We start from the raw sequence: 26,249 nt of genomic DNA, 5'->3' as shown, positions 1-26,249 counted from the left end.
TTTCTTCCTACGTATTCCACTTTTAATCAGAGTTTGATTTTGAATTGTCTTTCTCCCATGCCTCCATTTCAGCTCACAGCTTCTGGTTTGTCTTTTCTTATTAGAACATTTGTTTACAATTTCCAAAATAACAAAAGCTTTTCCACATGGATAGGGAGAAATTATGGGGGAATTATTTGGCTATGTGATACATTGGCCAACTCTTCTTAGGAAGGTTCTGCTTGAAACGTGTGTGATGTGTATTTCTTTGGCTGGGGAGTGGCTGTCAGTCCTGTTGTGATATCACAACAGCATAATATATTGAACCATAACACTAAGCTACTAAAAAACAAAACAAGGTTAACATTAACCGAGCTTCACCTAGACGCAATTGCAAGTTAGTAGGGTATGAATGATGTGTCATATCATCAGCTTACATGCCAAAGGGCAACTTCTATAAACAGCCTCTGATTCTCCACTGAGACATTGGTACAAAACAATTATGTGAATGTTGCCTTCTCCATTCTTTCCGATTTATACTTTCTTTTCCCTTCTACATAGCTAATGTTTGGATACTTCACCACACATTTTCACCTGAATAGTCAACCAGAGCTCTTCCAAGTGACTCTCTCTGGTTTCCAAAACCCACTGCCTGGAAGGGATGGAGAAATTAATGTTGCTGCCAGTCCTGAATTCTGGATACAGTGAGAAAAATGTCCTCTGTTGATGCCTGTAAACATCTGGACTTCATTTCTTCATATCCACTTCAACAGAACCTTAACAATAGAACCAACCATAACTAAGCAGACCAGATTTTTGGATGGAAGTGCCTTTTTACTTTAAGGCAAAGACTTCGAAGCTCTAATCAGCACTCTGGAAAAATCCCTCTCTGCCTCCTCCAGATGTCACTAGATGTGGGCGACATGACAGACGGAAGCTTGTGGGTTTTTGTTTTTTAGGTTGCTGCTGAATCTAGAATGAAAATTGATCTGGAGAGGGGGAATTGATGTCAGGCAAGGATAGGAAACCAGGGCATTGGAGCTACAATCCTCCAAAACAGAGAAAGGGGTATAAATAATGCAATTTTACCAAGCCTGTGTGGCAACCAATGCATCCTTGCCACAACTACCAGGAGCAGTCCCAGTCAGCGAAAAGCTGTAAAGTGTATAATTTTTCTGTAAACTAACAGAATATTGTGGGCAATATTTCTTTAACCTTCTAGCACAGGGCAGGAGGGAGCTCTATGTTAAAATCTCCTGGGTCAGAGTTGAGGGGAGGTAGTGGACCTTTCTTTGGTTGAGCTTCTTGAGTTAGTTGTCTACCATTTCACTCCCGGAATTCATTTCACTGGTCACTGTCCTTCAACTTCTTTCCTGATGGAAACGGTGTTTCCACCTTCTGCATTCATATAATCATAGGGCTGGAAGGTCTTTTAATCCTACTGAAGGCAGGAGACCTTGTACTAACCTAGCCAAATGGCTGTCCAATCTTTTCTTGAAAGCCTCCAGCAATTGAGCACCCACAACCCCAGGAGGCAAGCTGTTCCTTACTTTGGTACACCAAGGAGGCCACGGTGTGGATTAGTGGTAACCTGTTGTTTAGCAGACTGTGCAAACCAGGCTTCAATGGCTCATTCAGCAAACAAGAACAAATACCAGCTGAGTATCATTCAAAAACCCGTTCGATGCCGATCATTGAGCAGCATGAAATCACATTTGCCGAAGACCACCGTACAATCATTCTTTAAACCATCAAGAGGTGGAAACATCAGGACTTGGGTGAGGAAAGAAACGTCACTGATGTCAACCAGTTTCTATATAGTTGAGCCAGATCCTGCCAAAAGTGGTGGCATAGTGGCTAGAATGGAGTATTGCGGACTAACTCTGCATTCCCACAGCCAGAAGTTCGATTCTGACTGGCTCAAGGTTGACTAAGCCTTCCATCATTCTCAGGTCAGTAAAATGAGGGCCCAGATTGTTGAAGGCAATATGCTGACTCTGAAAAACTGCTTAGAGAAGGCTGGAAAGCACTGTGAAGAGGTATATAACTCTTAAGTGCTATTGCTATCTGAAGTGTTCTACCTTTGTTTGCCTTTTTTATTTGAAAATGAATTAACGTGTTTTCTTGTTCCCCTACTGAATGATACCGAAATGCATGAATAAGGAGACTGCACCACCGTCACATAGTTAATACTGGATGGTTTTTATTTTATCTCTAATAGACTGATTTTTAATTTCTGCTTGACTGTAAATGTATTCGGGTCTTTCATGGCACTGGACTGAATGTAAAACCAAGAGCAAATCAGAAGCCTGACTGCTATGGCAACTGGGGCATCTTCTTGCAGGAGATGTTGAGTTGGAATTTTCAACAATAATCATTGAAAGTGTAAGGTCTGGAGTCGATCCTTGTACAGCATTTAAATGATTTGCTTCCACCTCCTTCCTCCCTCCTCTGATATCAACTGTGCAGGACACACAATCCTTGATGTAAGCCATCAAGAGGCTCTAGGCCAGAGGTCTTCAAACTTGACAGCTTTAAGACTTGTGAATTTCAACTCCCAGAATTCTCCAGCCAGCTATGTTCCAGCATATGCTATGCTGGCTGGAGAATTCTGGGAGTTGAAGTCCACAAATCTTAAAGCTGCCAGGTTTGGGGACGCCTGCTGTAGGCTGTGCACAGTAAAAATGTGGACAATCAATCAATCTGCAAAAATTGCCAAAAGTCGTTCGGGAGAAGTCCTTCAGGATAATCATCAACCTTTATCTCCCTTGACATGCTGCCAAAGACTTACTTGGCAAAGCCACATGGAATCCAGAATCAAACAGATATGCCAACTGGGAACAGAATTAACAATGTTGCTTTCCTGCAAAGGGCCCACACATGCCTTTGCTCCTCTTTTAAGCCTATGGGAGGGGCCAATCATCTCCAGGCCTTACTCCCGAGTCGTCCCTTTAGTTTTAACTGTTCTTGCCTTTTGGTAGCTCTGTTCATGTGTGCACTAGGAACAGGCTCCCCCTGTTCCTCTGCCTCTCTGATGTCCGACTCTGGAGGCTCCGGAGTCCGTGCATAACTCTCAGATGGCCCTGGCCCCATCTCTGCCTCTGACGCAGAGCCCTCATCCAGGCCTTCCCCAGACTCCAGGACTGGCCCATGTTCCTCCCCAGCCTCCTCACTGTTCGACTCTGCTGCCAGCTCCGCAGGCTGCTGGCGGACCACAACATATATGACTGCCATCTGTGATTTTCCTAGTTGGCTTCCAACAAGCAAAGTCTATGGGAGAAGCCCGGTTTGCTTAACAACCAGGTGATTCCCTTAAGGATCACAGCAAAAAGGTTGCAAATTTTGCTTAGTGACAGAAGTTCCAATCCCAATCGTGGTTGTTGTGTCGAGGACTACCAATAGTAAAAAATGGGAATCGGGACTAGGCTACAAAAATGGGGCTGGAAAAGGAGAACAGTCCTTTCTCTGGTTGTGCAAACACTGTTTTTTTCCTTCATCGTTATTCCTGGTATTTCTAGCAGCAGCTACCAAAACGTTTTCACAATTCCTTTAGGAAAGCCACAGGTGTCCAACCTGATGCTGTCGCTAAACATACTGGAGTTCTTCTAGAAAGCTGATCAATCATTTTTAACATTTTTAACCATTTTTAACTGCTAAAACTGGGGAGATGAAGAAAGAAACAATGCAGGTGTTCATTCTACAGAGCTATGTAAATACGGAATTGTTTCAATTCATTTGTAATTCTGCAGTTGAGCCAAGCCAGAATGTGTTTGGTGTGACTGTGGCTTAACGCCATGAACCTAGTCATTTGTGTCATATTTAAGAAATCTTCATTAAAAGAGAATATGGTTTAATAGAATGTGTGAAGCCAGTCAATAGATTTGATTTGATTTCCCATTGCCATCTTGACATGTCAACGGTACAGCGCTGGGGTTAAACCTAAGACATAAATGAAACTGTTTTAGAGACCAGCTGTTTAACCAGATGGATTTATGCATATTTACGGAGGGACTACTGGTCCGCAGAAGCAAATGCCTGCTATTTATGGGAGTTGTGATCTACTAAATATGGGGAAGCACAGCAGATAGTGGCAGCGCTTAATCAACCTTGACTAACTCCAGAAAGATCAGCAGGGTCAGGCCAGGTTAATACTTGGATGGGAGACCACCAGAACCCCCAGGGCTAGAGGCTAAACCGAGAAGTAAAGCCACATTCAGGAAGAAAGCAACAACAACAAAAAAGCTCCTTCCAATCACTTGCCAAGGCAAACCACACGAATGCGCCCATAGAGTCAACAGGCGATGAGCTCAACTTCAGGGAGCCTTGACCTTGGATCACTTTCCAAGTGCAGGAAAACAAGTAGAAAACCTCCTGTAACAAATTCACCTTCTCCTCCAGTTATGATGCATTGCTAAAAGGCCCTTTGGGCACAGCCTAGCTTCAAATACATCCCAGAAGTTGGGGCCTGTTCAAATACCTATTTAATTGTTCCTACATGAGCCTCAGCATGCGGGAATGATATATTTTAAGGCAGATGACAACCTGATTACTGTAGCACAGCCAGTTTCCATCCGATGTTGGCATGGAGGCTGCTTGGAGAATGCAAAGGCATCACTTGCACAAAACACTGAAGATTTCTCTTGAAACGACCGCTACTACTTTGCCTCCCATTTCAAGGGGGTGGGGGTGTCTCTTGTCATTTTAAACAACAGCTCTGTTTCTAGAATATCACACGTAGTCCTTGAGTTATGGCTAATGGAGCCTACCTATCCCAGTTGTAAAGTCGTGGCAGTCAAAAATCAGGGTCACCCATTAGACTAGTGGTTCTCAACCTTCCTAATGCCGCGACCCTTTAATACAGTTCCTCATGTTATGGTGACCCCCAACCATAAAATTGTTCCTAAGACCATTGAAAATATGTATTTTCCGATGGTCTTAGGCGACCCCTGTGAAAGGGTCGTTCAACCCCCAAAGGGGTCCCGACCCACAGGTTGAGAACCACTGCATTAGACTGATCCGATTTTACAACTTTTGTGGCGGCCGTTGAGCAAACGACGTGGTTAAATGAACCAAGGGTTCGCTATGGGCTGGTTTTGCAAAAAACTGGAAGTAACATTTCAGAAAAAAAACATAAAACATGCGTGACATAACCGTGGGATACTTCAAACGACTGTACATGCAGCCAGGTTGCTGAGCGCCCAAAGTGTGGACCTGTGACCATGGTCGTAAGAGCCCCTAATGAAGTCTGTCATTAAGTGACAGGTCATAAGTCGAGGACTATCCGTACTAGTGTATTTGGGAGGCAGGAATCTGGATGGCAGCAGAGAAACCAGGAGCCCTGGTAGCGCAGCAGACTAAAGCACTGTTATTAACATCAGCTGCCTGCAATTACTGCAAGTTCAAATCTCACCAGGCTCAAGGTTGACTCAGCCTTCCATCCTTTCTAAGGTAGGTGAAATGAGGACCCAGACTGTGGGGGAAATAAGCTGATTTTTGTATAAATATACAAAAGTATGAAGGCTATTGCTTAATGCATTGTAAACCGCCCTGAGTCTTCGGAGAAGGGTGGCATATAAATCAAATAATAATTAAAAAAAATAATTAAAAAAACAGGAAGGCTGGAGTTTTGTTGGTCAGATATGATTAGCCTAATCTAGAAATCCCATGGATGAGAGTGGGATATTCTTATATTACCTAGGCAGGTAAAAACTTCAGCAGTAGTTTTTGTAGCCATTAAAGTACTATTTTATTAAGAAAAGATAGGAAAATAAAAGGAATTCACCTGGAGCTGAGCAGAGCACTCTATCAAAAACATGGAACAAAAAAAGAAGAAGTGGGAAAGGGCTGATAAACCTTTTGAAGTCTTACAGGAAAAATGTTCCTCCCAGTTTTTAATTATTTCTTTTTAATCTTTGTTCCTGTATCTGACACCCATAAATAGCAAGCACACTAGAGTTCTGTGCCTGCACCTGCTCAGAAGATTCAAAGTAGGGAGTTTTAAATGATTCTCCCCACACCAACAATTCTCTTGTACTGAACTGTTATGCATTTGACCAAACTTTGGAGCCTTGTCATTTATCGTTTTAACTTGAGCCAAGGATTTGTGCGATACAGAAAGGGGAGGAATCAGCTGGTAAATGTGTGCAGGTTCAGCTTAAAGCAGTGGGGAAATCCAAATTTTTTTACTACTGGTTCTGTGGGCGTGGCTTGGTGGGCGTGGCAGGGGAAGGGTACTGCAAAATCTCCATTCCCACCCTACTCCAGAGGAAGGATACTGAAAAATCCCCATTCCATCCCCGCTCCTGGGGGAAGGATATTGCAAAACCTCCATTCCCACCCCACCCCGGGGCCAGCCAGAGGTGGTATTTGCCGGTTCTCGGAACTGCTCAAAATTTTCGCTACCAGTTCTCCAGAACCTGCTGGATTTCACCCCTGGCTTAAAGCCATAGGAACAGGCCCGGTTTAAATAGAAAGAGGCGCCCCTAGCACCAACTTTGAAAGATGCCCAAGCAGTGAACAGAAACATAGGGACAGCCTGCAGTCCTACTTTTCTCCCTCAATTTGGAGACCTTTTGCTAAATGGCTGATCTCTACCTAGCTGGATATCTAGGCTTTTGTTGGCAGCCAAATCTTTTTCTTTGTGTGCCCCAAAGTCTGTATTTTTCTTTAGTGGGATTTACCCCTTACAATGTAGTTTTAAGCTTGTGTTATCGCCTTGGTGAGTTGCTAATGTGAGAAAAGAAATGGCAGGCAAAGGCTTTGTCATTTTGATCTTGAGTAATAATGATGTTATTGGTTACAATTGGCTCCCTTGCCTCCACCTGATGGATAATAATGATCTGGCAGAAGAGAGGCTGGGTAGCATCAAGATATTTGCATCCTCTGCGGCATTTTGAGTTAAACGTCCTTATCCTGCCATTCTGGAGTACCATATGTACAGTAAAGAGCAGCTGACATCCATCTGCTGTTATGACCATGCTTCCCTATGAAGAAGGGAGGAAACACCAGAAAAGGGAAAAGAGAAAAGCACAACCTGCCACGGTTAAAATTGAGCGATTTCGTTGCAATGTATGTTGGATCACTGCTGAATCTACAGTATATTTTGTTCGAAACAGAGCCATATATGATGACTACGTAGCTTTCGCTTTTCGACAAGACTAATCCCAGAGTTGGGCAAGTCAGCCATTGTAGAAACAATTATGCAAAACAGACCTTTATACTTGAGGCAGAATTTATATTACCTTTCAGATTCTTAAAGTGCAAAATGCACACTGAGCCGTTTATAAGCAGCACCAGATCCAAAACCAAAGAGGTCAACAGAAAGGTTGCCCCCAGGGACTGAAATACCTGTCACATTATAAAAACGCAACAGCACAATAAAAACTATCCAGCCCAACTTTCTTTCTTAGAAAACACATATTTTAAGGTTTCAAGCAGGATATGTGGTCTCCAATAATTAAATTTTCAAGACTTTGCACCTTCTGACCCCAGAGGTGGTATATAAGCTATCTTAATAAGTGTCTGTAGAGAGGCCTACACAAGGTGTTAAGCCATACTATGTCTTCTCTGATTTTGGCTTGGGCTGTGAAGGAACCAAGAAGCTATGACTTACTCAAAATAAAACATGTTTTAACACATTTATTCCAACAATGTATAGCTTTATTCTCCACATGCTTGTAAAATTCTCCTTTAGAACTATGCTTATTTGGTGACCTTGCTCCCTCTTTTGGTCTATAAAAATAATAAGATGCATCTTTTTCATATTTGTGCTGGAGGTTTTTGCTTTTGGGGCTTTGTACATAAAAAATCCATGGCCTGTGAGTAAACGACACATTTTTCCTAATGCCCTGTGGGATGGGGAAAGCAAACTAACATTTTCCTGGCTGAAATGCACAAACGCTTAAAATAGGAGCATCTGCAATACTGCTAGAACAGGGTAAGGCAAGAATCTTCCACTGGATTGCTGGTGACGTCTCAGGAACACATCAATTTATAATCCTTCATACTGTGGGACCAGGTGCTACTGAGAATCGGACTCCCCACCCTTAACTTAGGAAAAGGTTTAAAAACCTTAGTTACCAGATCAAGATAAAGCATTGTATTCGGACGGACATCCATTTAAGAACTTTATATCTTATTCATTGAACAGACATTTTATTCTTCAGTATATTTATATTCTGCTTCTCCATGAAGCTCAAGGCAGCTTTCCCACAGTTCCAAACATCCCAAATGAACACAAATCTGACATGTCAACCAGCAAAATCCATACAATTTAAGTATTCAAACCATTAACTTTGGCACAGGCTCAGCACTTCAGGATGCAAGAGCTTGACAGTCTGGCATAGTTTTTCAAAACAGGATGCCTTCCAAGTGTTAGGACTATAACACCCAGCAATTCCCAGCAACAGGGAGAGTTGTAGCAAGATCATGAAAACAATGGATTATCCAAATAACCAGTGACTTTGGTTGGCCATTCATGGTAATGTACTTTAGATTAGAGCTATTTCAGGAATGTTTTAAAATAGAAAAAAACCCTAACTCTCAGGGTTTTAAGCAAAATCTTAATTGTTGAAATTGAAAGTGCAAGAAGGTTTACAAGTCGAGAGGGTAAAAAACACCTACGAGTGAGTTTCTGGTCTCCTAATGTTAATGCTTACCAATTTTCTACAATACTGTGCGTGTAATTTCTATTAAGGTATTTAATGTTAAGGCCACCATCCTCAGATAGGCAGCTTGTTTATCTGCCAAGCATGACTTTTATTGAATGAACTAGAATTAAATTGCTGTATGAAAAATTGACACAAATATGTCATATGCAAAATTTGACACTCTGTAGTGCATCACATTGAGATGGTGGTGTTGCTTAAATTCAGCGCCACATTTCTTACGTTACTGCAGGGATCCAGGAAGCCAAGACTTTAGTTCAAATGTATGAATCTATACTATAAATTTTAATGTTTTTAAAAATATGAACATTTTATTTTCCAACAAGGCCAACAAGAAACTGTCTAAATGACCTCCCAGTCATTTTGCCTAATTATGTGCTTTCCTGTAAACGTATTTTATACAGCAATTCTTGTGTTTGCTGGGCCAGTCCCACTGAACTCTCCCATCCAATGTCCTGTTTTACAACATGTTAGCTATGAAATATGCCAGTCACGGAGGCACAATCTATTTTGTCAGCTGATTACGAGCAAACACATATCTTACTTCTTTGGTGGGAAAAAAAAAGACAGTAATACTATAGAAGCTTATATAACCTGCTCAGATCTATACATCTGTACAGTTTGTAGTGTGTGTGTGTGGGGTGGGGTGGGGGTGCAAAGAGCACATAATGAAGTCCATAAGCTCAACCAAGTACAATATTTACCAAATTGTGCCATGCACTTGTCTAAAAATAATGGCCAAGTATGAGGTTTATCACAAAATCCCAGGAGGTCCAGCCTTCTTCTGTTATTTTGTAATCCAAATTTTATCTAGTTGAGACAAAATACAAGAGGCTTCTCTGAAACCCAAACTTTCCTGGACAGACTTCTCCTTAAGCCAAGAACGCACTTCAGCAAATAAGCAATGTAAAAATTAACGGGGTTAAGCCTCACTAAGGAGCAAGATTGTATTCCTATATTTTAAAGGTTTCCACTAAGAATGATCATGCGCCTTCCGCTTTAATTTCTGAAAAAAGTAGTTCATCGTGGCTGCTGAAAAACATGCCTGCCTGTAAGGCTCACTAAACTGAGCTCAAGTCTGCTTACCTGTCCAAAGGGTTACACTGCTGTGAACATTTGGAATGTGATTTTTTTTCTTTTTAATCAGGAAGGTGCTTAAAATAAGCACACGGAGGCAAGAGAAAGATTTTGAGAACGTACAATTGTTTCTTCTCCCACATCAAACCACAGGTAGCCAGAATAATCAAATGTTCATGCAATGGAAGGTCCCATTCCTCAGGCTCCTGCTGAGTCCCATGTGGTTTCAAAAAAGGCATTTAATATGAAATTCTGCCCAAGCAATGGAATATACAGGGATTGTGCAAGATGACCATGGGAATTTCATCAATCATAGGTTTTCAGACTGGACCCAACTTCCCTTTTTTTTTTTTTTTTTGAGTCCATACATCAGCCTGTGCCTTTGCATAAAACATTCACCCTTTTTACATCTTTCAAGTTCCTCTCAACCCCAAATCAGTAAGACTCACAATGTTTCCAACCACCCCCCGTGTCCTTTGTATCCATTCCTTTCATTCCCACTACTAAGAATTCTTACAGACGTTTATATAACAAAAATTTAAAAAAAAATCACAGGGGGAAAAAAAATGTCCTTTTAAGAAGACAAGTGGAGATTGTCGTGTATCGCTGATGAGGTGGCATCAACACCTACCCTTTTCCAGGAACTAGGAGCCTAAGAGAGTGGCGAGACCTGATGACTGCATCTTTAAGGCAGCTTTACGTCGAGCGAGTTTGCGTGAGTCTGCAGGTGGGAGGCAGTGGAGCTGATAGTGAAAGTGATGCAGGCTCAGCACACAAGAAGAATGCAAGCAAGGATTAACCGAGTGGATTGTGGGTGTCTTACACAGAGCTAAAAAAAAAAGACCAATGGGAAAGGAGCCTGCAATAAAGGAAGAAACCAGAGATACTGAGGAAGGATACAAGGGGAAGGAGAAAAGATCTTGGTCGAAGCTCTATCACTGCTCTTCTTAAAGCAGACCCACTCCCTGTCATATTCATCACTGATAACAAATATTTAATTAAGTTGCAGGGGGGTGGGGAATCAGCCACAGTACCCAAGAAGGTCCTGTCAATACATTCCTCGTTGGGCAGGGTGAGGATGGGTGGCACCAGACAGACTCACCAGCCACAGATGGATAGAGACAACAGTAGCAGCACTGACACAAGACAGGCGTGGAGCTGGGTGTGCGTGCCCTCCCTCCCCTCCCTCCCCTTTACCCACAGTCAAGGAAGCACCAGCACAAAACAGCTGAGAACTGGCGGTATAGGCCTTCCTTTCTTTTCATCCCTCGCCTCAGTTGGGGCAGTGTCAGTCCTCCTTTGGGGGAGAGTTGAGGAGCTCCTTCTCTGCCCCATGGCCAAGTATGGTTCAGTGCTGCATGGCGCCTGCATGGTTTTGGTCAGGTAGCTCCACCTTCTTGGAGTTGTTCTCCTTTGGGCCAGCATCTCCTGCTTTAGACTGTGCCTTCCCCCGCTGGCTTTTCTTGTGGCCTCGGATGCAATGGGCATTGCCACAGCCTTCATCGTCCTCATCTTCGCTTTCTGTTGAGCTCTCATTAAAAGCCCGGGGCTTCTCGTAGATGCAGCAGCCTGTGTTGAGAAAAGGGAAGAAGTGGAGAGGAATGGCAAGAAGGGAAGGTAAAGAGGACTCAGAGGCAATATAGTGTGGACATAAAAAAGAAGGTGGAACAAAACAAAATAAAAGAACGAAATAAGAATAAAGAGACATTGTGAATGCGGAGAAAAGTGAGCGTTGATATGGAATGGGACAATGTTTAATAAAGTGCAAAATGAGTGAAATATACGAAGTGGAAATATTGGATGCATGAAGAAAAAAAATTGAAGGAAATGGAAGACAGTGAAGAAGGAAGAACAGAAGGAAGGAAGAAAACATGAGAGAGATAAGCACAGAAATACAACAATTCAATAGCAATTATAGCAATGGAAGATGAGACAAAAGAATAGTCACTTGCTCACTTTATCTACCAACAATTCTCTCTTTTGGAAAATGAAAAGACTATGCAGATTTTGTTCAAACTCAGAACATTTCTCTCTATCCCATATGAATTTATAGGGATCAGATCAGCAGAGTCAGGAGCAAATAGTTCACTTTTCTGACACACGTCGGTGCTAGGATGGAAGCGATACAGCCAGTTCTTAGCCTCTTTATACCCAATCCACCAAGGAAAAGTAGAGACTCTACATGATGTTTGAATTATGTAGCAATTCTTGTTGTTCATTTATTTGGCCAGGGAACCGCAGGGAGTAATTAGAAATAGGACAAATAGCATCTCTCCAGTTAATTCACTTATTGTTACAGTAATATCTCTGTCCTCCTGTGATCATCTCAAGATGCCTTCTCATCAAATTTTCAGTAAGTACTATTAAGTACCTATGGTTAATCGAGGCAATTAGTATCCTCTCCAGGCTACAATGTCCCCAAAGCTGGTGTCCCCAAAGCTTATCATCTGCAAGTTGCAACTGAAGTTTAAGATTATATTCTAAACATCAAAAAACAACCATGGAACATGTCCATTATAGCAAGTGGCTTCCCAGTAGAGGACCAGTGTGGGCCAACATATATGATGATACAGGACTCCACCTCTTTTTCCAGGGATTATTCCCCTATTTCCACTAGTTTGTCAGTACACTGTGGAACTTGATTTCATTACCTATGCTTATGTTCTGATATTGTATGCTAGAAGGTGACCAGTCTACAGAAGAATCATATGGCCTTTAATAATACTTGAGAGTAACCCTAAAGCCAACAATCTAGATGTAAGATCTGAGAAAGGGATGGATTAAGAAAATGTAAAAAATGAGTTAGCCTCAATTAGTGCACGCTGGATGATGCACTCACATCAGGAGAAATACAGGAGAAATAAGGAGGAAGAATTTTAAGAAACAATGATAGAGAAGGGCAGAGCTCACATTTGGAAGATCTCCGTCCCAAGTGCTCATTGTCCACTGTATCACTTGACCATTCCACCTTCTTGGATGGTTTTCGTTTTCTTAATTTGATAGTGAGACTACGATTTTCCTGAGAAGAGGACAGAAGGGAAGAGGGTTTGATAAACAGATAATCAAAGAATTTCTCATTCAATATACAACAGCTTGATTTTCAATTTTGCAGAATAGTTTCTACATAGCTGTACCTGAGGAAAAAAAACACCTCTATTTTTGCCAGTAAAGACAACTCCAGACAGTTCTGAGGGCAACTTCAAAGTTTAATTGCTGCTGTTTTTCTGATCAAACCCTACCTATACCACAATATCTTATGCCATTAACTTGCATAGGAGACGAAAGAAATAAACATTTAATTATACATTGAAACAATTAGATTTTGTATTTTAATAGGTTCTAGGGCAGAAATATGAACTGTCAGTAGAGAACCCAAGACTTAATTGAATTCTATGTAAGAGCTCTTAGGTTTTATGAAGAGCACTAATAGAAAAACATTTAAATGGGCAGCACTGCTACAACATAATGTGGTACTTTAATATTATATCCACTAACAATCACATCAGGGCATTTAGCACAATGTTTCTTCCTAAAACAAAATACTGTATCGTAATATAAAGAAAAATCAAATGATATAAATGCTTGATATGATACATCTATTCAATAGATGAATCAATCATCCACAATTTTAAAAAAAACACCCAGCTATCATTTGAGCCTCATAGGCAGCCCTTGATTTACAACTATAATGGAACATGCCCATCATGGCTGTAAGTTGTGAATTGACTCCGTCACATAATTCTCACATGACCAATGGCTGATTTTACAGTCTTTTTTGCCTTGGTCATTAAGCAAATCAATGGTTTGCTACGGGCACAATTTTGCAATTAAAAAAAAGAAAAGAAAGAAGGAAAGAAGGAAAGAAGGAAAGAAGGAAGGAAGGAAGGAAGGAAGGAAGGAAGGAAGATAGATAGATAGATAGATAGATAGATAGATAGATAGATAGATAGATAGATGCTGGTTTTCAGCAAAACCAATGTCATGTGACTGCATGACATTACAAATAATCATAAATAAGCCCAAGGAAAATCTGTTGTAACTTGGTCAATAAGCGACAGGTTCGAAGTCAAGGACCATCTGTAATTGAAAAAATACTATAGGCGCTCTAGGTGATCATGAGCCAAATTTTCTCAGCCTCTTGCAATATCCAAGGTAGCAGTAAACATCAAATAAATAATGTCTTCGAAGGCAGTTGATAAATGTAAAAAAAAAATACAACCCTAAAATAATTTCGATTGCACTAGCAACACTACTGGATCACACCAAAGGTCTAGCTTCTGATCAACAGGCCTGTACACCTACTCTTTTTGGCGATTCAGTTCATCGGGGCTCAGCTGAATCTCTGAATTAAGTTTATCATGGAATTTGTTTCTAAATTCAAACAACAATTTCATCAAATGGTTCCCTGAATCAGAGAACTTCAAATCAATCCAATTCATTTTGGACGCCTTTAGCACATATGCATTCTTAGCTTGGGAAGCATTCAAACCACCCTTTGGAGGTGGGTAAAATGAGGACCCAGATGGTTGTGGGGAGAGCAAAACGCTGACTCTATAAAACACTTAAGAGGGCTGGAAAGCTCTGTGAAGCGGTATACAAGTCTTAAGCGCTATTGCTAGCGCTACCCAAAGGTGTTTTTTCAGGAAGCAAATGGACTTTGTTGCTCATTTTTCTTTGAAGACGTTTTGCTTCTCATCCAAGAAGCTTCTTCAGCTCTGACAGGATAGTGGGGAATGGAAGGATTTATATTGCTTGCAAGACAGCTGGTCATTTGAATCCTTTTAGAGGGTTGTTGAAGCACTTGGAGGTTTATCTGTGTCCTCAGGGTCACCTGAGTAGTGCAAATGGTTCCTGTAGCCTGCAATTTTTTTCCCTCTGGAAATCCATTCCTACTCCCACATCATTCAAAAGAGTGTTCGTCCCAAATGGTATAGCTAAAAGTCTGTAGAGATTCTCAGTCTGTATCTGTATTCTAAAAGTCTGTAGAGACCCTGAGGACACAGATAAACCTCCAAGGGCTTCAAGGACCCTCTAAAAAGGATGCAAATGACCAGCTGTCTGCAAGGAATATAAATCCGTCCATTCCCCACTATCCCTGTCAGAGCTGAAAAAGCTTCTTGGATGAGAAGCAAAATGTCTTCAAAGAAAAACCAGAAAGTCCAGTTGCCTCTTGAAAAAGCACCTTTGGGATCACCATCACCTGGATGACTGAGAATCTCTACAGAATAATAAGAATGATAAGAATAAGAATGATGACGGATTGTCATTTGGAACATAACACACCACATATCACGGTTGTTGAGGGTCGAAGCATACAATTTATTGATATTACTGTACCAGGAGACGCCAGAGTCAAAGAAAAAGAACTGGAAAAAAAATCACGAAATATCGCAACCTGGCCATCGAAACTACACGGCTATGGATGAAACATGTAACAATGATATCCATTGTCATTGGGGCACTTGGGTACCATGTCCAAGAATTTTACAAAACAACATCAAGAAATTGCAGCTTCCTGCAGTAACACTAGCATAACTCAAAAAACTGCGCTACTTGGAACATTATATTTTAAGAAGATACTTGGTTGATACCTAGGATGCAACCCATATCAACCATTAGCACCAGTCAATCGTATTTGTGACACATTTTTAAATGTTCAGTTGACTGACTTTCATGTTTAATGAATAAAAGAGATTATTATTATTATATGACAGTATACACAGCAAACGAGATGACCATGCTGGATTTCGTATCCCAAATTACTAGTCGAACACTTCCCAAGCGTTTAGGACTGCGTGATGTATCTGCGGATTATGCAAGCAGATCCCAGTAAGGTGGCCTTCTGCAGCTGACCAATGGTGATCTTGTCAGCGCCAATTGTTTTTAAGTGCTTGCCTAGGTCTTTAGGCACAGCACCCAGTGTGCCGAGTACCACTGGAACCACCTGCACTGGTTTATGCCAGAGTCTCTGCAGTTCGATTCTCAAGTCCTGATATCTGGTGACTTTTTCAAGTTGTTTCTCATTGATTCTGCTGTCACCAGGTATGGCAATGTCGACGATCCACACTTTTTTCTTCTCCACAATCATGATATCCGGGGTATTGTGTTCCAAAACTTTGTCAGTCTGTATTCGGAAGTCCCACAGTAGTTTTTGCATGCTCATTTTCGACCACTTTTTCAGGCTTAAGATCCCACCAGTTCTTTGCTACAGGCAGATGATAGTGGTGACACAAGTTCCAGTGGACCATCTGAGCGATTGTGTTATGATGTTGTTTGTAGTCAGTCTGAGCTATTGTCTTGCAACCGCTCAGTATATGATCAATGGTTTCATCCGCTTCTTTGCAGAGTCTGCATTTAGGGCCATCAGCAGATTTTTCTATTCTGGTTTTGATTACATTAGATCTGATGGCTTGTTCCTGGGCTGCAAGAATCAAGTCTTCTGTCTCTTTCTTCAGTGTTCCGTTGGTCAGCCATAACCAGGTCTTTTCCTTATCTACTTTCCCTTGGATCTTCTCAAGGAGCTGTCCATGCAGTGCTTCGTTACAACAGCTGTCACCCTGAGTTTGCATTATTATTATTATTATTATTATTATTATTATTATTATTATTATTGACTTTTATTGTCACTGCACAATGCAGTGCACATATGTACAATGAGATTGGTGGAACTCCCTCAGTGCACCCCCCCCCAACACAATACAACTCACAGTGAAGACAGAAAATCCCTAACCCATTACTGCTAGCGCTAATTCATACTCTGAGACAGAAGCCTCCATTTCCACCTCTGCTCACTGTTTTTTAAGTGAACACCCAGTTTAAAAAATTCAAACCATTCACAATATGGATCCATGGACCGGGTCCATCTCTATTCCCATTGCAGCCAGCCGTTTCCAGGAATTGGGTGTGTGTGTGGGGGGGGGGCAGCCTCGTTCTCCCTCCCACCCACCCACTCTCGAAAGCTTCTGCCACCCAGATGCTCTTCAGCATCCTGAGGGAACCCAAGGCCTTCAGCTACCTGACAAAAGACCTGCCCTGCGCTACTTAAAGCCATTGGCCGCCCAAGTGTTCGTAAGCCTTCCTTTCCATCACAGGCCAAGCTCGCCGCGGCCCTGCTCGCCGCCACCCACCGAAGCCCACCGACCCGCTTCGTGGTTGCCACGGCAACCGCAGGCGCCCAGGCTCCGCCGGGCGGGGCTCCTCCTCCTCCTCCAACGTCATCATGGTTGCCATGACGCCGGCTGCACCTCCTCCTCCGCCCCCCCTCCACCCCCAAAGCCCTCCCCGCCCCCCCGGCCCTCTCCTCACCGGCTCGGTCACCTCCGTCTCGGTGACGGTCGTGGTCGCTCCCCTGCTAGAAGTGGACTCGGCCATGTTGCGGGGAAGATGCCGGCAGAGCCCGGCCGTGGATGGAGCTGCTTGCCGGAAGGGAAGGATATCCGTGGAGCCCCCTGCTCCAGGGCTCGACGGAGCCCACCCCGGCTTCAGGTCAGCTCCCGGCGCCTGTTCAGCCGCAGCACCCACCCACCCTCACGCTGCAGTCAACGCCTCTTCCTCGCAGCCGTCGATTTCCAACCCCACTTCCTACTTCCGGCGCATGTGCGTCGCTTTAACCGGTCCCCGTGGAGATTCCAGACTCACTTCCGGTGTGCGAAAAAAAATAATAATAAAAAGGATCGGCTGAGCGCGCTAAGATATGGGAAGGTTTCCTTCCAGCGATTCCCCCGGTTTTCCTATGGTCTCGTGGTGGCGGAGCTTGGTTCTGAAGATGATGGACTGCCATCTGTCAGAAATGGTGTAGGGTCTTCTGCTTGGGGAGGGGGGTTGGACTAGATGACCTACAAGGTCCCTTCCAAGTTCCAACTCTGTTAATCTACGATCGCCAGCATGAAATAATCCTAGTTTTGGATTCGACGAAAAGACGGACTTTTGTTTACGGCAGCCCCGAAGCTTCGACCGGAGGATCACTATAGAAACTCGATTGTAAAAAAAAAAAAAAATCGATTTTTCACCACTAAGTCTATCTAGTTTAACCTAAAAGTATCAAAAGAATTTCAAATTCTCATTGTAGCCTGATATTTACCTGACCTTTGTCCAATCACACTTGGCCAATAAAGAATTCCTATCCTATCCTATCCTATCCTTATTCCATTCCATTCCATTCATAATTGGAATAAAAAACTATAGGATCAGTTGATTTCATTGTCAGTTTATGCAAACATAAAAGCTGCTCCCTTAAGCACTAGCTTCTTTAGGGCTGCTGCCCAAAGATGCTAGTTTCTGATAAAATCCCTTTGCATTAAGAGTAGATTTCCAAACAGTCCACTAAGGAACACTTTTTTCTAGGGACAATCTGTGCAGAAAGCACCAAGAATCTGTTGTCTAAGATGGCATGAAGCAGTTACGGAATCTCAAAATGCAGGCAATCCTTGAAAGATCCTTTTAGATACGTGGAGTATCACCAGATAGAAAAAGTGACAAATTTCTTTTTTATTATTATTATTTTTTATTATTATTTTTTTATTTGATTTATATGCCGCCCTTCTCCGGAGACTCAGGGCGGCTTACAATGCGTTAAGCAATAGTCTTCATCCTTTTGTATATTTATACAAAGTCAGCTTATTGCCCCCACAACTGGGTCCTCAATTTACCTATCTTAGAAAGGATGGAAGGCTGAGTCAACCTTGAGCCTGGCGAGATTCGAACCTGCAGTAATTGCAGGCAGCTGGTCTTAATAACAGAGTGCTTTAGACCACCTACCAAGGCTCTTTTGATGGTATCATTGTAGTTTTCAATATTTTAAGGCCAGTAATTACAGGCAAATTGCTGACTTGGAATTCAAACTACTTTCCCACATTAATAGCTGATCACCCATTTCCTACAATATTTGAGATCTGTATTTGAGATGATTTCCAAGTATTCCCTAGCTAATTAGTCCAAACTTTAAACAAGCAGGACTTTAATGGCTTTTTTCCAAGATTCCACTAGGAAACTGCTTTATCAGTCCAGTAACTGTAGTTCAGATATTTGGAAGAAATCAGAGATAGTAATGTGTTGCATTCTCTCCAGTGCATGAGTCTAATTGAAAAGATGATGCCCACCTCCCCAAATAACCAAATTATGCAACACCACCAAAGAGCATGCTTCTGTCCTCCCTCCCAATTAGAGTGGTATGAGGTAAGCCCACGCCTTGGAGAAGAATTGGAATAAAATAACCCTATCACTTTTCAATATATAAGCCAATTCCCAGTTTTCTGTGTTGTATTGAATACGATCAAGAACTCAAATTTTGGAAACCCGAGGGGCAGAGTAATAGAAGATAGCACTGTAATATGAGGTACTATGGACCCACAATGATTCAAAAGGTGAAGGTTGCATATCAGCGTTAAGCTATCCAACTGCAATGAACTTCAGCAAACCCTCTTCACACCATTTTCATATCTTCAAGGTGCTTTGATGTTATGTTAGCTACTGACCAGTAGGAGTCACTATGCACCAGGTTTGGTTGTTACTGGGATTATTCAGGCTAGACAACCTCATGCTAGAAGGTCTATGTTCAACTGCTTAACAGGATTTGAATTTACATGTCCCAAATCAGAAAATTTACTAATATGAAGGCATATAAGAAAAGGAAGGCATTAATTGCATAGCTTCTATAAAATTACCTTTTCTGTAGGCTACTGGCAGCCAGGCCAAGATTATTTAAATGTCACAAAGTGCATGGCCTGTGGGTTCAAATCCTATTAAAAGTTTGGACATCAAACATCGAGTATGGAGGATGCAGATTGCCTGAAAAGTCCCAATAAAGGCAAAAGTGATTGAATAGTGCCTCCTATTCCTCTATAGTTAGTTTACATTGGCATCCTTCAGTCTAAAAAGACTATGGTATCGTGCTCTGGAAAGAGGTCCTAAAACAGCATCTAGTGTGACTAAAAAGGCCAATTCGAGAGTGGCAATCCCTTCCACACTGAGGGCAGATACATTATGTCCCCTGCCCAGTCCCCAGATTTCACTGGTTCCGGGACTGCCTCTTTGCCTCAGCCTGCCGAACAAGTGTCTCTTTGAATTGGAGAAGACCATGCTGCGTCTTTAGCCTCCAAGCTGAACGATCGGAGATCAAGGTTTCCCAGTTGTAAATGTCCATTCCCAGGGCCTTTAGGTCCCTCTTGCAGATATCCTTATATCGCAGCTGTGGTCTCCCTCTGAGGCGCTTTATAGTTAGTACAATATCTAAAAACTACACAAGCAGCCCCATATCTTTGAAGGAGAGACAGTGTTGAGACCCACGTTAATAAAAATCAGAAAATTTGCATAGCTTCTTCATAATGTCTGGTGACGGGGCCAAAAGGAGCCCAAGACCACAAATTATTTCTATCATGATCACTTACTTGCTAATGCAGTCTCACATCAATTTCCCAAAGAGCCACAAAGCAGAAGAATTAGATCGTTTTGCAAAATATAGAATTACGAGGAATTCATACAATTGCATTGCTAAGCAACCACCCACACAGACTCTTCTTACTCCATTTTGAAACAGAATTCAGAGCTGTGTGAATAAAACCATAACGTATTCAAAGGACAGTGGAAGATCTCTCTTGTTTCTTGTCCTGTGAAAAACTCAGAAGTTTATAGTAGCAGGAGGAGCCAGTAGTACAATTCAATAAAAACATGAATTTATAAGGAAATAAATATACATAACAGTAGCAATAAAGAGCAACTTGCAACTCAGCACGTTTTGATTACTGTTCTTTCACTGATCAAAACAGTTGAGGAAAAGGAGATTTGAAGTTCTACAAGGCCATTTGTAGGGTCCTGTTTTTGCTGTTTCCATTTTCATTTGAACTGTGCAATCGGTCACCAGCTGCCAATCATCCAATTTAAACAAGATGCTTCTTAAAGCATCTAAGAACGTTATAGTCTCTTCATAAAAACCCAAAAATAATTCTCTGTCACAACTGGAGTTTTAAGTACTGTCTTCCACACATTTTGGCAAACGTGATTAAGAATCTTCTTTCTCCTGGAACCTAGAATTTAAAGAATAAACAGTGTAAATACTCTGAGAGGTATTATAGTTCCATGGAATTGCTGACACCGGATTAAAAACATATGCAGGATCAATTAATGACTCATGTACAGTCATTTTACAGACAGCAATTAATGTTGTAACATCTGTACAACTCTCCCACTTGTTTTATACATAATCTAAATAACCTGACAAGTTAGATGATTTCAGAAGCAGAATAGGCAAGAGAATGAAGACTCGTCTGAGACCTATTCTGCAGAAAAATCTGGAACCATCATCAAATGGTATCCCCAATACTTATCTTTGGAAAGAACTCAGCCGAGTACTGGAGATGAACAAGCGTGGTAGTTATGATCAGTCATCATACTTGCGGTGTATGTAGTCTTCCTATGGTGGTGCTGCAAACGTGGGTCTTGGTGCTCAGCTCAAAATATGACGTCACACATCCCACGGTCATTTGATCACCATTTGCAACTGGGAGAGGGCGGAGCTGAATTCGCGACAAAAGATCCTGAGGCTCCAGGACCACCGTCGATATCCCCGCCGCTGGACGGTCCTTTTTGGACCTCACCGTCCCGTTGAGACGGTGATAGTGGAGGGCACATTCTGTCGATCCCAGGGACACCACAAAATCCCTGGTCATTCTATTCTATTCTATTCTATTCTATTCTATTCTATTCTATTCTATTCTATTCTATTCTATTCTATTCCATTCCATTCCATTCCATTCCATTCCATTCCATTCCATTCCATTCCATTCCATTCCATTCCATTCTAACAACAGCAACAAGGAGTGCTGGAATTTCCATCACTAAGGGTCATGGTCACATGACATTGTGCTTTATGGCTGCTTTACTGTCATTAAGTGAGGACAACACATATGCTAAAATGAATTGTAAATTAAATCAAGTCCTCCTGGAACTCAGATATATTTCCATCACGGAGTATCATCAGGTGTGAGGCTACCACAGAAAAATCTCTGCCTTTAGTACCACAATCACAGCTTCTGCTGGTGGACCAGAAAAGACGGTTTTATATCCTTGGGGAGACTTGTATAGATTTAGATAACCCCTGAATAAAAATAGTAAAATACATAAATCCTAAATAGATTACAGTCTTAAGGGCTAAACCTAACATTTAAGGTTGAGTCCTATAACAAGCAAACCATACAGCTGGGACAAAACAAATGCGACCTAACGTAAAACATCTCATCATCATAAGCAGGGGCCATATACAAGCTCTTACTTGCATTGGATGCAGGTGTAGAAAACTGTCTGCCCTTCATCTGCAGATCTCATCTGTCGAGTATGGTAGGCCATGCCCTCATGCCCGCACTGAGGACATTTTCTGTCAATCTGAAAAGATTGAAATAAACAAAATAAGCATTCAGTAAACCTTCTGATGTTGGTACGGCAGAATCCTTAAGGTGCAATTGAGGACTTATTCCTTTAAGTCCTTTGGCTATGAGTACAAGCTCCAGGCCCCCTTATACAAGTTTATATCTAGTTTATATATCCTGCATGCAATTTTTAAAAATCTAAGAACAAAGTTAGTCTTTCCTCAAAGGTAAACATGCCAAGCTCACTTGACTTCTCAGCAATGGAATTCATTTCTACTCTTGTGTTCATTTTCCTTCTCTGAAGCTATTCCAGATTGATCAACTATTTCTAAAATTGTTTCCAGAAAATAGAGTCAAAGCCTATTTTAAATGTTTGATGGGGACCCAGCGGTGTCTGCTATTTCCCATGTCACCAAAGGGTGGCCCAGATGGCATATGCAAGGGTGACATAATTATGCAAATAAAGCAAACGGTTGCAAATTATGTAATTTACATAGTTTGCCTATTGACACCATCATGCCTGTGATGCTTAATGGAACCAATAACTAGTCTTCTCATTCACTCACCAGTGGGCCCTTGACTTCTTTTCCTTCTTCTGCAGTCAAAGAGGAGGATTCTATCTTGTTGAATGTGACTGATGTATGGATGACTCTCTTTTCAAAATCTATGCAAAGAAAAAAAATGTATGAAGAATGATTAAAGTGCTCATTAATTCAATCTTGTCAATTTCTTCTTTTTTATTTTTTGTGCTTTTAAATCAATGTTGACTCCTGGCAATTGGCTAGACAAGTCTCTGCAATTTTCCAAGGCAAGATTTCAGAAGTATGTTGCCTTTGTCCTCTTCTTAAGGCTGAGAAAAAGGGACTGGACCAAGGTCACCAAGCTGGCATCATGCCTAAAGCAGGACTAGAACTCACAGTCTCCCGATTTCTAGCCTGGTGCCTTAACCTCTATACCAAACTGGTTTCATATTTCATCTAATGTTTCTTATATTCTCACAATTTGGAGTGGAACACAAGATCACTAAAGCTTTGTTATTTCCAACAAATCTAACATGTAAGGAAAGAGATTAAATTACAACTTTTCCCTGACAACTAATTATCTAAATCAAGGGTACCACTTTTTGTATCATTTTTTTTTGTTTTCAAAGATTGTGTTCTTTATGAAATGATGTATTCTAGTTATAAATGATACACTGTAATCTCTTCTGTTGTTTTGAAAAATTAAGCACATGATAAACACCATGTTTCCGTATTTAAACATAAAATGAATAATTTTCCATTTAAATGGATATTCATTACAGTAATAGACACCCCACCCCCTAATGGTGCATTTAACTGAGATTCCATTCATTGCTTCAAGTGCAGAAATACATGGTGGTAGTATTGTGGGAACCCACCAGAAGAATGCAATATTTTGGGGAATATTAAAAAGGCAGGCTAGAATATTCCCCCTAAAGGAGAAATGGAAAAAAACTTAAGGGAGGCAGAAACCAGTCCCAGTTTCCCTGTCCCAAGCAGAAACTGAGGAGGCCATCTTATAGAAATGCAGAACTGGTAATCCATTCAGAAAGACAGGGTCAGGCAGAAACTTCCAGATAAGCAACACAATCAAGCCAAAGGTTGACAAAATTAACTCAGACAAACACCTAGGATTTGCATTTCCCCTTTTGACTATAGTCAGCCACGACCCCTACATGACCCCATAGGAATCCAGAAGGTATAAAACCCACCCACGCTATAAAGTCCATTTTGTCAGCTGTCCCAGAATCACATGTAGTTTGTGGTTCTGCTTCATCAATAAAGGGAACCTTTCTTTCCAATCAGCTTCCATTTTATTTCTAGTGCCTTTCTCCTGGCTTGGAACTGGACCTGGATATTTCTTCCAACAGTATTAAATGATTGAACTCAGGTGGGAAAGATAGAAGTAGTTACTATTTTATTCTAATAAAAGAGCACTGAAAAGTATGCTTAGAACTTGATAGCTATGAAATTGAATCCTCCTGTAAAATATACACTTACAAAAAAGAACTTACCTTTCACATCAATGTTGAAAGAGCAACAAGGACATATCACCTTATCCTGGATACCTGGCAGGGGCAGGACAGTACCACACTCAGGACAAAAATCAAGTTCTGACTCAAAGCAGGAACCTCCTTGTTCCATAATTACCAAGTAAAGCAGAGGCTATATAGGGGAAAAAATACATAACACATGATCATAAAAATTAAAAGTGATCCCAGAATAATTACTCATCCCCTGCCTTAAGAATAAAAGCTGTTGAGGGCCACTTGAAATATTTGATTTTCTTTTTCTGATTGGCAAGCTTGTGTTTTTTCCTCTTACATGGAAAAGCCACTTTCCCAAATCAATCATTCATTATCAGTTCTAATATTAAAATTATTAATTTGGGATCTGCTTCTTTGTCAAATAAATAGGGACAGATTTCTTTCCATATAACTTTAAACCCAGAAAGAGTAGAGAAAAAAAACCTGGAATAAATAGTGGGAGAATTATTCTATACAATGCAGTTATATGAACTCTGTTAGCCTTTTTTCAAAAAATATATCCTGGTCATCACTTCTTTACCGTCCTACCATCAGGAAGGAGATATAGAAGTATAGCCAGCCGCACAAATAGGCTGAAGAACAGTTTTTATCCGTGGGCTGTCAGACTCCTGAATGAGAAATAACATCATAACTATGCAGTATGATGGACTGCAGGGCCGGCGCAATGTGTAACATGTTCACACTGGTGCAATAGGACTGGGTGTTTTGTTAATATGATTTATTGGGTTAGGGATTTTCTGTCTTCACTGTGAGTTGTTTTTTTGTTGGGGGGTGCATTGAGGGAGCTCAACCAATCTCATTGTATATATGTTATGCACTGACAATAAAGATTTGAATTTGAATTTAACGTGGATCTGTCTTATTTTTCCAAAACTTTAATACTGTATCGGGATAACGAAATTTTGACATATACCGGCAATTTAATGCAGAAAGAAATATAAATGTTCCCAAGTGATAGATCACCATTGGCCATGGTGACCAGGACTGATACAAGCTGAAATTCAACCACAATTCCAAAGTCATACATTTCCCTCTTTTGTCTATATACTAAACTTGCCCAAACGCTGCTTAACATGTCCGCAGAAAAGTAAAAATGCTCTTCATCGAGATAAAAAGGGGTTTCCGCCTTGGCATTTCGCGGTCTTAAGTCACCAAAAGAAGCAGATGATCTACTTCGATTTTCTCCTGTTTGGAAGCTCTTCGGTGTGCTAGATGACGATCTGCGTCATTTCTGGCCAGCATATTAATGTGGCTCCACCGGCTGAGAATAATGGGGGCTGGAATCCAATTCCCTCCAAGTCCGACAGTAAGAAACACGTGAAGAAAGGTTGACACGTGAAGACAGGTTGAGTTTTTGAGAAGAACAGGATTCCTGCGAACGCCTCTTCTCACTAGGGTCGCTTCGAGCTGAGAAAAATCGAGCAATTTAAGTTTTCATGCAATTTCTACCCTGCAAATCTTAAGTGTAATGTATGTTAGCAGTTTAGCGGAGGAGCTCGTAATTGCATTTTAAAGTCCAAACGCTCGAATCATAATCATCAGTATAATCGATAATAAAAATCATCATCATAATAATAATACCTTTGCTCTCTGCCCATTTATGAACTGTCGCCGGCTTCTAAATGTAACTCCATGTGCAGTCTCAGAAAGAATGCACAATTGATTTCCTGGGGAGACAAGCTCGGAAGCGCAGAGCGGCTACCCTTTCAAGAGCAGTAGAAAAAAGAAAAGAAAAAGCGCTAGACTGTCTATACAAGAATTCCCTTTTCCTCTAGGGCTGTCTCAGGAATTCTGGGAGTTGAAGTCCACAGGTTGTAAAAGGGCCACAGTTGTCCACCCCTGCTCTAGTGTTGAGTTTCTACTCATTTTTTTTTTCTGATAGGAGCCGCATTCATATATAAGCCTGCAAAGTTTGTTTCCAAGCAAGTAAAGCTTGCTCAAAAACCCAAGCAGGGACTTGTCCAAGCGGTCTCAGAGAACCAGAGATGTTTGAACGGGGCAATAAAATGAAGATAAAGGGTCAGATTGGAGCCCATAATGCAGAGAATACCCTATCCTACATTTTTCACAGTTGTATGGCACACCATTTATTGTAAAGAC

The 26,249-nt window shown here is 41.4% G+C and overlaps 3 protein-coding genes across 7 annotated transcripts in view; 1 reads left to right on the top strand and 2 right to left on the bottom strand.

Moving 5' to 3' along the window:
• The window catches only part of RNF39 (ring finger protein 39), a 28,945-nt gene extending 25,112 nt beyond the window's left edge, over positions 1 to 3,833 (top strand). Inside the window, exon 4 of the mRNA XM_034421712.3 lies at positions 541 to 3,833. The gene's annotated coding sequence lies outside the window, so the exon portion shown is untranslated. The remainder of the gene's footprint in view (positions 1 to 540) is intronic.
• Positions 3,834 to 7,616: 3,783 nt separating this feature from the next.
• Positions 7,617 to 17,561, bottom strand: PPP1R11 (protein phosphatase 1 regulatory inhibitor subunit 11). Its single transcript, XM_034421713.3, has 3 exons — positions 17,028 to 17,561; positions 12,633 to 12,741; positions 7,617 to 11,291 (listed from the first exon to the last, which is right to left on the bottom strand). Exons 1-3 carry the CDS (start codon positions 17,091 to 17,093, stop codon positions 11,071 to 11,073), a joined length of 396 nt encoding a protein of 131 aa, XP_034277604.1. The 5' UTR covers positions 17,094 to 17,561; the 3' UTR covers positions 7,617 to 11,070.
• Positions 17,562 to 20,296: 2,735 nt separating this feature from the next.
• POLR1H (RNA polymerase I subunit H) lies at positions 20,297 to 25,842 on the bottom strand. Of its 5 annotated transcripts, none has more exons than XM_087883866.1 (5): positions 25,731 to 25,842; positions 24,117 to 24,267; positions 22,648 to 22,745; positions 21,988 to 22,097; positions 20,297 to 20,743 (listed from the first exon to the last, which is right to left on the bottom strand). In XM_087883866.1, the coding sequence occupies exons 2-5, from the start codon at positions 24,244 to 24,246 to the stop codon at positions 20,719 to 20,721; spliced, it is 363 nt and encodes a 120-aa protein (XP_087739992.1). In that variant the 5' UTR covers positions 24,247 to 24,267; positions 25,731 to 25,842; the 3' UTR covers positions 20,297 to 20,718. The 5 variants fall into 5 exon arrangements, with proteins under 5 accessions (XP_087739992.1, XP_087739990.1, XP_087739991.1 ...); XM_087883864.1 differs by having other exon boundaries at positions 20,371 to 20,743; positions 21,992 to 22,097; XM_087883865.1 differs by lacking the exon at positions 25,731 to 25,842 and adding an exon at positions 25,063 to 25,399 and having other exon boundaries at positions 20,371 to 20,743.
• Between the last annotated feature and the right edge of the window lie 407 nt (positions 25,843 to 26,249).

The sequence above is a fragment of the Pantherophis guttatus genome, chromosome 2, assembly GCF_059756535.1.
Source record: "Pantherophis guttatus breed Tessera chromosome 2, ASM5975653v1, whole genome shotgun sequence".
NCBI lineage: Eukaryota > Metazoa > Chordata > Lepidosauria > Squamata > Colubridae > Pantherophis > Pantherophis guttatus.
The sequence above is the reverse complement of the archived record's forward strand: the minus strand, read 5'-3'. Positions and strand labels throughout refer to the sequence as shown.

What these genes read in the sequence shown, in the direction of transcription:
- POLR1H (XM_087883863.1), bottom strand. Translation starts at nt 25,176, where the DNA reads ATGTATGACTTTGGAATTGTGGTTGAATTTCAGCTTGTATCAGTCCTG. An exon ending in AAGAAGTCAAGGGCCCACTG is followed by an intron (nt 22,098 to 22,647) that starts GTGAGTGAATGA and finishes CAATCTTTTCAG; the next exon opens with ATTGACAGAAAATGTCCTCA. An exon ending in TTTCTACACCTGCATCCAAT is followed by an intron (nt 20,744 to 21,991) that starts GCAAGTAAGAGC and finishes TTTAAATTCTAG; the next exon opens with GTTCCAGGAGAAAGAAGATT.
- PPP1R11 (XM_034421713.3), bottom strand. Translation starts at nt 17,093, where the DNA reads ATGGCCGAGTCCACTTCTAGCAGGGGAGCGACCACGACCGTCACCGAG. An exon ending in AGACGGAGGTGACCGAGCCG is followed by an intron (nt 12,742 to 17,027) that starts GTGAGGAGAGGG and finishes TCCTCTTCTCAG; the next exon opens with GAAAATCGTAGTCTCACTAT. An exon ending in GGGACGGAGATCTTCCAAAT is followed by an intron (nt 11,292 to 12,632) that starts GTGAGCTCTGCC and finishes TTCTCAACACAG; the next exon opens with GCTGCTGCATCTACGAGAAG.